Source organism: Sturnus vulgaris, chromosome 6, assembly GCF_052056855.1.
Source record: "Sturnus vulgaris isolate bStuVul1 chromosome 6, bStuVul1.hap1, whole genome shotgun sequence".
NCBI classification, from domain to species: Eukaryota; Metazoa; Chordata; class Aves; order Passeriformes; family Sturnidae; genus Sturnus; species Sturnus vulgaris.
Genome location: NC_142248.1, coordinates 32283360 through 32296257, shown reverse-complemented (window position 1 = coordinate 32296257; position 12898 = coordinate 32283360). Strand labels below are relative to the sequence as shown.

The window sequence follows — 12898 nt, the reverse complement described above, 5'->3', positions numbered from 1 at the left end:
AGATCTATTGCTGTGGATGGATCCCATTTGTGTGACACTGGGAGGAAAAGAACACCCCACTGAAAAGTCTCCTGTCCCATCTGTTTTCCTCTTCCTCCACACATTGCCAGAGAACTTTATTTTGCTGCAGATCTCCAGGGTAAAATTCACCTGTGCAAACACAGCCATCCACACATGAGCCAGTCAGCTACACTGCTTTTAAAGTCAGCAGAAAGAAACACTCCCTTCACACATTCAGTTCATCTCACCCCAAGGCAGACATCTCAAATATAGATGTCTGAAAATAGGCAAGATGAATCCTCTCCTAAAGGCCCAATTTCTTTCCAGGCAAAGGAAAAATAGTTCTGCTGGATCTTCCATGCAAGTTTCCACTGACTATATTGTTTTCTGAAATTACATTCATGAAATATGCAGGAGACATCAGTCTTCTGTGCTAAAAATCTTTTGTATGAAAGGAAAATGTGTGATCCCCTTTTTTCATCCAGTACTTTGGAAAGCTTTTAATTAGCCCCTATATAAATAGCATATAGCTATGTCAATTGCATGACAGCTGAAAAAAATAATATGTGCTTCCAGTAACATCTCTTAATCTTTTATTTCAGTCTTATGTAGAAAATTAGTCCCTTCCAAACTCAGCCCTTCATGTCTTCTTACTCTGTGAATTCCTTGAGGCTGTTCCTCACTTTCTGAGTTTTTAGGATGTCAGTACCCATACAATTGCAGGCATTGCTCATGCTTTGTTTGTGGTCAAACTACCAGATCAGATTTTTTTAAAAAACACAGCTCTTGTTTTAAATGCAACACTTGACAGCAATTAATCAGCATGTAACAAATGTTCTGACATTTCCCCTCTCCACCTACTGACACAGTACTTCTCGCCATGGAGCACACTATATAAAGAACTTCTGTAGGCTGAAAACTTGATCCCTCTGTATTCTAGTCTATAAGGTTATTCAAGTATTCCACCCTAATTCTGTACAATATTTGCATTTATTTTGGAACTGAATTCCTACTGACCATAAAGAAAGTTGAAGACAGCACCACCAGAAAAAAATTTTATCCTCATCTGTAGCAGCACATTGCTATTGATGCCTTTAGTTTTAAGTTTTCCTGTTCTCCTTGGATGTGCTTTTCTGATGTGCTAGGGTGATAAAGACAAAACAGTCCTATTCTAGTTAAGAACTCAAGGACAGTTTCTCCAAACTTCAGGTCCTAAGCACAAACTACATGGAAAGGTGGAGGGTGGGTTCATGCAAATTAACCAGAACCTATAAAAGTGTAAGATTTTGTGACCAACCCCCTCCTTTCCTTCCATCTTGGAGCCATCCAGGCAGGGGCCACGACTGTGGCACTTATATTGCTGGGGTGTGGCTTTTGTAGGCCTTTCGTAGGCCTCTCAATAAATACCCATTTTATTCTACTTAACTCTGTGTGTAGCCTCTGTTCCAGCTCCTCAAGGCATCACTATCAGTAATGGGAGACAAAACACAAAGGCCACAGTGGCTAAGTTAAACTACACTTTGCAGAAACACATTGAAAAACCCAACATCCAACCCAAGAAATTGCTACCCAATTAAAATAACAGACACAAAAAAATTAGTGTGATAAGCAAAACAAGAAAGGTTAACTAGGTGAGAGACAATGTAAGAATTCTCCAGAGCAGAATATCCACGTACATAAATGCCATGGGAGACCAGAGCAGATCCCTCCACACCTCTGACTTGTTAAACCATTTTCTATGCAGAAATCTCTTTAGAGAAAGTTCACAGCACTGAGACATAGCGAATCTGAATAATGGCTTTTCTTCTTTTTCACCTGAGGTATTTTTTATTAATGACAATTCATAGTATATTTGAATATTCAGAGAAATTTTGAAACAAACTACATTCTGCTGAATAGATTCAAATTCTCAGCTGGCAGAACATTCCAAACTCCAGCAAATGAATAATATACTTTGAGTGGATCTGGGAGATATTTGAAGTGATTAGGGTATTTTTAGTAAAGGAATCAGGGTGTGATGTTATGTAAGTAGCTGGAGAGATCGAATTCTTGTATCAACAACCTAAAATCAGGGACAGGAGTTGAAACTAACAGCAGGTGATAAAACTCTGAGGTATTTTGCTAGACATCTTTACAAAACAGAGCTTTTCCTATACTTATTCAGTCAGTCTTTGTCCTCTGTTGAGATTGCCAAGACAGTGCCATCTAGAGTGCTTCCTTTGGAATGCTGGAAGGCACATCTTATGAATAGAAAAAAACACAAATTAAATCTAAATACAAAGTATTGCAATTTCACAACAAAAAAATATCAGTGAAGTCCTCTGCCATACAGCTTTTAAATGATACCAATACGGTGAAATCAGGCTATGCATCATCTCTGCAGAAGCTCTCTAAATTCTGTGGAAACATTAGAAAAACAACAAAACTGAGAAGCCAAAGTTCCCATGCTTTTGGTAATACTTAGGAGCAACTCCACAGCACTATAAGAAGAAAAAAGGCTAAATCAGCAGACATGCTCTGATGTGACAGAAATCAGTCTGGCATGGGTACTTATTTCTAATTTAATTCTAATATTTACACAGATTATATATCTCCAAAACTCTCATTTGGGCCACATATGGTAGAAGGAAACATTTGATTGTACAAGAATGTTGTACAATGGTCTATGGCATAATTTTTCAAAACCAGAAAAGAAAAAAAAGTTTATTGCCTAAAGAGAGGAGCAGCACATTGACTAAAGCATTCTCATTAGAGGTATTAACAAAGGCCAATGTTGTTTTGGTGGGAAGGACAAGGCATTCCTTTGAAGATTTTTACTGTACACACATATTTTGTAGGAGAAGGCACTATTTTAAGAGATGCAAATATGTAATCCCTGCTTAAAGGAATGAACTGCTAAAGACAATATAAACAAAGATTCTACCCAGACTGCTGTTTTAACTTAGGTGTAACAACCATAAAACCAATACTTCAATAAGTAATGTTACCATCCAACAACCATTTATGTTCTATGTTGCCTTCAATACAAAGGGTAAGAACAAAGTCACTTTCAAAAACTCCACTTAGAGTGTATGTACATAGACTTATGTATAGGTAATACATCTGAGCTTGCGTTTTTGCTTTTTTGTCCTTAAATAACTTTGAAATAATTTTTGGGGTTTTTTTATCTGTGAGAATCCTTCAATAGATTTTTGTCGTTTTTCTCCAGCAACAGTGTCTTCAAATCCAATCACAACAAACAGCTGTAGCCTGAAAGCAGCCACTCAGCACCTGCCTCCTGCTCCCCTTCACTACCAGTAGGAGTTTCTGCTCTGTGCTTCTCTTGAAGCTTCTGAGAATGTCACACAAACTCACACTTACCGGTTGTTGTGACTCCTGGAATGGTTTGTGCAGCTAAAAATAGTTCATCTATAGGATCCACGAGATGTTTAATGTTAACTTTCCTGGCATTGTAATAGTTGCCATCAGCAGCCATCCCAGCACGCTCTATTGCTACCAGGTGATCAAATCTGGCCAGAGGTAAGTGAAAAAACAGAGGAGAGAAGTCAAATCTGTGATTTTCACATGAAAAATTCTTCTGTTGGCTGCTTATGCATGGTTCTACTTTTTGACCATTAGGGATTCAAGGTAAAACTTGGATACTGTTTTGCTGTTTCTGAATGTAGTTGTCTATGGTGTTTTTTTCAAAGGTTAGTTCAGGGTTTTTAAAATAGCTTTAGTGCAGCTCCTCCAAACCTCATTTGCTACCAAGAAATGGAGAAGTTCCTGCAGTCCTCCTAGCCAGTAATCCTTTGGGTCAGCCATCTGGCCTGGCTCTGTTTCACATTAAAGCAGATGGTATCTTGTAAAATATTAGTCTCTGTAAGTGTATTCAAAGAAAACAAAAAAGTGGAAAATTAATGGTAATCTAAATCCTAGTTAGTGCAAATACATTCTCTGCCTAAAGTACATTGCTTGGCAAATATTCATCTGTTTCTAGTTAGGCAATGTTTGGGTTTGGGTCTTTAGATTTGGGGGACTTATTTTTTAAGTCTGTGGCTGTTGTGCTGGTTATGAAAGTAGACAGATGTACTGCAGCTGTCCCACGTTTTAAGTAGAACTATAGTACTCAGTTCTGACACTGTTAGAATTAAGTTATTTTGCTTCTGTTTCTCTGATTGTCTGATTGACTGTCAAGAGGTTACTAATTCTGCTGAATTACTTAATGTTCTTGTGGGTGGGTATCTACAGTGATTCCAGAGACCTTTATCAGGTTAGTTGTCTACTTAAAAAAATATTTCAGCTTTTTGGGACTAAAGGACCAATTTAAACAGAATTGGACTTCTATTAAACATAGCAATAAACCACATTTTTAAAACAACACATAAAAAATGAAGACAGTATCATGTATACTATTACAGTACATACTAACCTGTGGAAAGAAATGGGAATTCAATAAGTTAATGAAGCAAATACCAGGGTGAAAGACCTTTTTATTAAAGAATGCAAACTGAGGGTAACTACATTAAAATACTTTACATGGAAAGATCAATAAAAATGAGCAATGTATGACTACTTCAAGGAAATTTAAGTTGCATGATAAGTAATGAAATGAGCATACAGCTACTTAGCAAATTTTCCAGTGCATTAACCCTAATCACACCATTACAAATACATGACATTTTATTAAGTCAGATTAGATTCCCTAGCTGTCAGACTAGAGCTAAAGCTCTAGAAAATGCACACTTTCCACAGCTCTTTCACTGACTTTGATATAATACTTTTTGATCTTCTCACTGATTTAAAATTTGGTAAAATAATACATAGTGTGTGTACATATATTTATAGACTAAGAGCAGAAAATCTTTTAGAAATTTTTTGAAGGAAAAGAACTGTTGATATATGAAGAATTATTTCTTTTTTGTACTCCACAAGTACATAATTGCAGAATAATGTGGAAGTCTGTTCTCTGTGTATGCTCCAATAACAGTGTTTGGCTTCAAAGTTTGTTCTGTGCATTCAAAGTCTTAAGGATTTACTTGCAGCCATTGTACCTTCTTAGACCATGTTCCTTATTTTTATTATAATTTTGCACAGTAGAGGTGTGACCCATTCTCAAAAACTGAATTACACATACCTAGGTCTTCCAGGATTCCCATTCTCACACAAAAACATTAAAGCTGAATCAGCACTTTCCCTCTGATAACTCAGTAGAGGGATGGGTTTCTTCAGGATTCCTACAGGAAAGCAAAATCAATTTCAGATACTACATACTTTTTATTTTGTTGATGCTTCTTTGAGTAACTTTAAAGAAAAAGAAAGCAAAATTGTTAGAACAGTAAGAATTCAATGTCTTCACACAGTTCTTGATGAGCTCCCTATAGCCTTACTTTAATTTAAACTTGTTTAGATGTAAATGCTGTTAAATGGGGCTTTGATGTAGAAAAGGTCTACCCCAGCACATAGAATAAGAACAGACATCCAGAATTTATCACAAGCAACTCATCCAGAATCAGTACCCAGGTATGTACACATCAACTTGATGCCAGCTAGGTTAACAAAATGCCATCGTAGCAATGACGAGCAGAGCTTAGAGGATGAATTCTGGTTCATTCTCTGGGGAAAAAAAAGTCCTGTACTAAGTGACAGATTAAAACTGAAGAAAACCTTGACTCCAATTAGCAAGATAAAAACTGCAAACCCCATATCTCTTACCTAGTTGAACAGCTTCTTCAATAATCTTTTTATTCAGATCCATGGCTCTCTGATCTGTAACTATGGCAACCTGTTTCTCCAAGGCCTGCAGCATAGCTGCAATGGCAAGGGCTCCCGGGGGGCCGTCGTTCTCCTCGGGCGGCTGGTGCATGAAGTGGGTGGGAAATCCCGTGGTGATCAGCACGGACCCCGCGTGGGACATGGCCAGGCAGGCCCCCAGCAGCTCACCCTGGCCCTGCAGGTGCCTTATGCCCCGCTCTCCTAGACAAGGGGTTTGAAAGAAGCAATACAATTCAATGTATCATTTTGCTTTTGAAGTTTCCCTCTGGGTGAAAGTACATACTTTAGTGACATAAAATGGGTTAAAAAAAAAAAAAAAGAGAGAAACCTTTGGTCAAGACAGGAATTGGGGTAATTTCCTCAGGAAACCTAAGAAGTTGTAGGACATGAGTAATGAAGAAAATGGGCTGTGCTTCCAGGTTAAGAATGTTGGCTTTTGAAAATTATTATACCTAGCATTTCTGGGTATAAGTGTAAATAGGTTTTTCTGGAAGCTTACTGCATATTTTTTCCTTTCCTTTGGCCCTCTGTTTTCCTTTGACAGTCCTGCTAGATCATATTTAGCTACTGAAGTTAGATTGCAACTCAAGCATCCCAGACCTTACGCAAGTTCTGATGAAGACTTCAGATGTGTAAGCTGGTCCTTTGTCCTCTCTGTTTAACTCCATCCCCTTTGGGAAGAGCTAATTTCTAAATAAATTTCCCTTAATGAGATTATTAACCTCAGAAGTGAAGTTTCAGAGACATTGTAAGTTACCTGGGGACTTCATAAACTCAATTAATACAGTGGTATCCAGGTGACTACTAGAAGTTCTTGTAACACTTCACGTAGCAGAGAACCACGTTATCAGACCTTGAGAAATAGGTGAATATTAACAGAAGTCTTCTCGTAGGTAAGTCCCTAAATAGTCAACACTATTATCTGTGTATGGCTTTCTTTGTTCAAACACTTCCTATCCCATGTGCCTTCCCTGTCACTTGGAAAAAAGTTCACAGCTCAGTTCTTTCAATTTTCTAGCACTCAAGAAAACCATGAGTACCAGCATGATGGATTTATAGAGGCAAGTCTTCACTGTTGTTTCTCAGTCTCCTCATATCTTCATCCTTCTCACTCTCCTCAGCCCCACATTTTCCTCTTTTTGTCCTCAATTTCCCCTTTGGCATTTTTCCCTCTGTTCCTCCTAAATAACACACAGGCAATACACAGATAATGGACAGAGAATAAAGTTCAGAAAACTTAAAGTTAACATAAGCAGAATACAAGTCTCCAAGAAGTGGGGTATATTAACTGAGACAAAGTACTGTACTCTCCTTTAGCAATAAAATGAGATAACTTTTAAGTTAGGTCCTGCATTTCTGCAGAGCATGGCATCATGCCAAGCCAGCTCCAGAGAGTGGGAAAGGAGAGGCCTTGTGAGTAAAAATAAACAGACCCAAATGCATGCACACAGCCCAAACCCGGAGTTTGGGAGTGCTGGGTGTAAGCTGTTTTCCACTGCTGCCTACAGAGGATTTCAGAAAATTTATGGCACACTGAGCTCAGACTTTACAGCAGCCAGAGGGGACTAACTCAGTGTATATTTTAGGAACGGTTGCACTGCTCAGTTTGCCTTTACTTCCCTCTCTTCCTTGCATGCACAGCCCCACTGCTCAGCCTTCTGTGGTGACCTGGTCCCTTTGGTCCATCATACAACACCTCAGTGTTGAGAGTGGTGTTTTTCAAACACATGCAACTACTAGAATTTTCTGGTAGGACCACAGTAGTCATGAATATATGTAAAGAAATGTGCTATCTACTCCGTAGTGAATCCCCATGCAGCTGTTACCAGCAAGCTGAGGTGCCCTACTTCACATATTAAATTCAGTTTCACTCAGTAACAGTTCTTGTTCCTTGTGGACTCTCCAGTCTGCTTCTGTGTACTTTGGGAGCATATAGTCATCAAGATCAGATATTCCATTACCCACAATGAATTATTTTGGCCAGACTCTGATATTAACTACAGTAACAGAAAATATAAGACCTAGTTATATAAACTCACTGTATTCCATAAAAAATTCTTAAAATCACCTTTAGATTCTTACTGTGTTCTTGAATTTAAAAACATCTAAAAAGGCAGGATATGTGGTTTATACCCCATAACAAATCCATTAAAGGGAGACAATTTTTGTTTATACCTGGATCTATTCCAATTAGGGTCTCTAGAACCTTTATCTTTTGGGCTGCTTCTTCTGACACAATACTGAAATGCAGAGGATCTCGAGAGATGCAGTGGACCTGTGGGACTCCTCCTGAAGATCTGACATTGTCATTCTTTACATCAGTAATGAACATGCAGCCAGGAGAATGAGTAAAAGCTAATGGAGTTCCTAAAATGAATGAAAAGACTTCAGTTAAATGTTATTATTGCAATGTAACAAGTTGCAGGGATGTTAAAATTTCAAAAAGCTGGTTAATATAACAACAGAGTCCCTGCCTGATGACACTCACAGAAACAGGTGATATTTTAAGTTACATTGGAGCAATTAATACACTTTGAGAAAGAAATGTATACATGTACATCTGAAAATGTCTTCAGATCATTTTTTTCCACAATGTCCTCTTTGGTCTAAACTTGAGGCAACCTAAGAATGGAACTCTGCTACCCTCCCAAAAGGTCTGTAGTGATAGCATTTGTCTTCTCAAGTCGCCATTACCTGTGATGGGGCCCTGCTCTCCTGGAGATGCCTAAAAACCTGCCTGCCCATGGGAGGCAGTGAATTAATTCCCTTTTTTGCTCTGTTTGCATGCATGGCTTTTTCTTTCCCGATGAAACTGCCTTTATCTCAACTCATGAGTTTTCCAGTTTTTACCCTTCCAGTTCCCTCCCCAGTCCTGCTGGCTGGGGTTAAACCATGACAATTTAAACTGTCAAGGAGTAACAACAAAAGGGGACCAGCAAGTGTTAGCAAAGGAAATATGAGTAGTCTCTAAAACCCTGGAGAAAAATAAGCTTTAGACCTGACAGCATAGTAGCTCTCTAAGCTGAAAGTATTTCCTGTCTTTATACTGACTCCAGAAGTCTGAATCCAGGTAATACTTGATTTGGCAAAACTGGTATTTTGTTGGGTAAATCATGACTGGTATACTTAAACAGGCAAAACTTTCTTTGTTAGAAGGGTGAAAATGGAGAAGATATTTCTTTACTAAGTACCTATGTGCTTGGTTTGAGCTACATCTGTTGGGACTCTATGGCTAGCAATTTAAAGCACCTGGAGAACATGGTTGTTGAGGTTTACTATACCTCACCAAACCCTGTGAGCAGACAGTTTTTTGTGACAAACTAGGAGATTCATCTAAAGTATAGTTAATGGTGGTATGGCAGATTTTAAACTTCCTAGCTGAGAAAGTAGCACAGCAAAATAAAAGCTATCCCAAGATTTCCTGGAATGCATTAATGACAAGTGGTTTTAATATAGAAAATGGAGAAATAAACATAAGGGAAAATCTGTTCCAGGCAAGGGCTGGATAGACAGCCACTTGTGCAACACATTGCAGAGACATTGGCACATTTTTTCTCTCTTTTCCCCACAACAAGGATGCATGAAGAAGATGAATTCAGGCAAGAGTAGGATTTTCAACATGGATTTAGGACTGGAGAAAAGAGATTGTATGTAAGAAAGAGAAAGAAGGCTCCTCTTAGAGCTGAACATATTAGAGCAGGTGTTGAAAGAACTTCAGACAAACATCTATAAGAAACCACAAGGATCTTGCAAGGAGAGATGGACAAAGCAGATGACCTCCCAGGGCTGTCCCAAACATATTGCCTGTGATTATTAAGCTTCTTTTTCAGTAAGAATGAAAATACAGCATTTCATTCCACACAGTGACTTAGAGAAGTATATAACTATGGTTACTATGGTTTTGTTGTGTTTTCTTGCCCTTTGTGCTCATGCCTGCATAAATGACTGCACACAATGCAGAAACACTGCGGAGAAGAAAAGGTTTCATCTATGTAAAGTGTGTCACATTTACTTAATTTTGGAGAAAACTAAAAGCTCAACATTCTCCATGAGAACCCTTTTCCATGTCAATCAATTTGCCAGCTCTTGACAACATTTTGGAAAGATTTCTGGCTTCTCTTTTTTTTCCCCTCTTTTTTTTCTTTTTCCTTTACTACTGCTTTACTTCAATGTAGTACAAAATAATATTTTAAAAGGAAGAAGCTTAAAAATTAATGCCTTTAAACTTCTTTGGTTTTTTATAATGCTTAAAAAGATGTTTTGATGCCAGAGCTACAGATTTAAATGTTCAAAATACACAAAAGTGGTGAAATTTCAGCAAGAATTTTCTTTAAAGTAGACCTGTATTTCACAACAAAAACTCTCCTGCCAAAGGCTTTTTTGTTGTTTGGGCTGTTTTTTATCTTACCCTAAAATCAAGCCTGCTAATCAGCCAATTCAGTCTCCTTTTAAAAAAAAATAAAACAGAATGCGAGAAAAGAGATTGAGAGAGAATTTTAAAAGAGTCTCTAAGCAGCACATACTGCAGTTGATAATTGCTTCTACTCCTGTTACTCCACAGGCCCAGAATACTGGAATATCACCAGGGTGAAGGTGAACCGGATCTCCATAGTCTGGTTTAGAAAGATCTTGTATTCCCAGCAGACCTAGAATTGATAAAAAATGAAATAATGAGAAATTCTAATTATGCAGTAATACTGCAAAGCTGGGGGATAGACCCCAAACATCATTCAATGACACTGATTTAAGAGTTCAAGAGTGTCAAGTCCCCCTAAAGTGGAATATTTACTTTGTCTTTGAGTGCATGTCCTCAGAGCCTGAGCTGACTTGACTTCTCTTTTTTTGTAGTCAATAACACCAGTAAAAATGTATTTTCTTTATGTCTGCAACAAAATGCAAGTTAGACATCTATGCTGAGTTTCCAAGATAACATAAGTCTTCTGGATCAACAGAAGAATCCTATTCATAGCACTGGCAAACAAGAGTAAATGACTGCTGTGCAAAATGAGATCTTTCTAGAACACATTTTCTACTGCGTTAACTTCCTACATTCTTTAGCTAGAGAAATGATCGATTTCTCTTTTCCTCTCTGTCTTAGATAAATACATCTCACTCTGCCTTTCACTAAATTGTCTTTTGCTTTATTCTAACACCTACTTGTAATAATCTAGGTAATTCTAAGCACTTGCTATCTTCCCTTCGTTTTAAATTCTTCAGATGCTTTAATATACCACTCTATTTTCTGAAATTAATTTATATAACCTGTAAATATGATAATTTACTATTTTGTAATGACTCATTAGTAGTTTTTCTGGCTTAAGTACTCAGATATGTTACTCAAGTACATTACTGGAGTGTTGTGTTAATCAGTGACATCTCCTTCCATGCCCTGCAATGTAATCCTTCTGTGTATATAGCCCATGATTCCCAAACTTCTGATAGCAGGGGAGAAATTACTTCAATCTATCTTCATGTTACAGGTGTTTGGTTGGTTTTGTTCTCTTTCGAACAGCTCTTTTTTTTTTCATTTTTGTTCAAACTAGATTTAAAAAAAAATCTTGTCATATTTCTATTCATTTTGTCTTAAGTCTTGTGCTCATTGTATGCTATTTCAGTATTTTTTAAAATAATGCAGTACTTACTTCCACATTCAACCACTAAGACACAAAATGCTTCTCCCTATGCTGTCAGTCATTGCTATCCTGTCACTGGAATCTCTGACAGCAAGAAAGTATTCACATATAAATGAAACTGCACACATTTAAAAAAAATGTGATTACACTTTTTACCAAAACCACCCCTGCCAGATAACTTATCTACCTCCAACAACAATCTTTTATCTAAGAAATCTGTGTGTTCTGCTTACTCAAAACCTTCTTTTTTTTTTTTTTTTCTTTCTTTTTCCTTTTAAATTAAGGTTTGTGACCATTAGAAAGGATTAAAACAGATTTAATGGTGCAGGTATTTCAGTCCTGCCACTTCCTATGCTTTCCCCCTCCACCTGTATACACAGTCAGGTGCATGCAGATTGAGAAATGAAAAGCACTGACCAGGGTCACCTATGTGAATTGGTGCTCCATGGGCTTCTTTTAATTCAGATGTTGCTAGCACAGCTGCTCCCAACTTGCTTTCAGGAATAGGTCTCATTGTGACTACTAAGTTGCAGTGAAACATAGAAATGCTGTAGCAGGGCACAGATGTCTGGCAGTTCAAAAGAATGCAGTGTTAGCAGGAATATTGAATAATACTTCTAAAATTTTAGAATAAATAGATCTAAATCTTTGTGCTGTACCTGAGTTTAAAAAGGCTGCATTCTAACATTCATTTTAAATCCTTTTGAAAAAAAACCTTAAGATCCCATATTTTTTTCCTTTAAGTTTCCATAATTTAGCTCCACCACATAGATCACTAAAATTTTTAACTTAGTGCATTCCTTGTTCCGGTGCACACAGCAAGATGAGCTCAGTGTATGTTGAATATTGTCAGAAATCAATGGTATGTTCCCTCTACAGAAGGTGAAAAAGTTAATAAAACTATAGAAAACTATGGCACAGCTGCAAATCTGCTTAGACTGAATCTACTTTCTGCACTTGAATACAGTGTCCTATAACACATCAGGGTCAGCAACTGCTGATGGCAGTACCCACTTGTACAGAAGCTACGTGACAGTTCCATACATACAAATCTTTCATGCCTATACAAAGGCTCTATGGAATTCATCATCCTCACCAACTGTGAGGCTGAGGCACCTTTTCTATTTAGAAATAAAGCAGGTCAGCTTTTCAGGAAAAAATGTCAGATATCTGAGTTGCAGTTGAACATAAACAAGACATACAGAGCACTAGAGCTGTCTAGAAAATGTTAATTTAAAGCTTTTATAATGATAATAATAATCACACCTGTCACTGAAGAAACACGCTGTGCAGTTCTTCACAGCATTAATGTGCTCTAAACGATAAAATTCTCCTAATTCTGAAATGCTAGAAGCAGATACAGAGTTGTATTTTTTTTTTCCTTTAAGCTTGGTAGAAGGACTCATGTATGAGATACGTTTGCACCTTCATTTTGACCAGGAGCATAGCATAGATTGTGTAATGATAACACTGAAAACAACAATAAACTTTCTCCAGTAGCACAGCATGAA

At 37.5% G+C, this 12898-nt stretch overlaps 1 protein-coding gene across 7 annotated transcripts in view; it reads right to left on the bottom strand.

Moving 5' to 3' along the window:
• The window catches only part of DGLUCY (D-glutamate cyclase), a 47527-nt gene that overhangs the window by 8259 nt on the left and 26370 nt on the right, over positions 1-12898 (bottom strand). For all 7 annotated transcript variants that reach the window (XR_015804674.1, XM_014869883.2, XM_014869881.2 and 4 more), the window contains 6 exons: positions 11805-11955; positions 10278-10400; positions 7930-8121; positions 5695-5955; positions 5117-5216; positions 3361-3509 (listed from right to left, as the gene is read on the bottom strand). Coding sequence is in view for 6 of the 7 variants with exons in the window: in XM_014869883.2 (XP_014725369.1) it covers positions 3361-3509; positions 5117-5216; positions 5695-5955; positions 7930-8121; positions 10278-10400; positions 11805-11955 (976 nt within the window). In the remaining variant the exon portion in view is untranslated. The remainder of the gene's footprint in view (positions 1-3360; positions 3510-5116; positions 5217-5694; positions 5956-7929; positions 8122-10277; positions 10401-11804; positions 11956-12898) is intronic.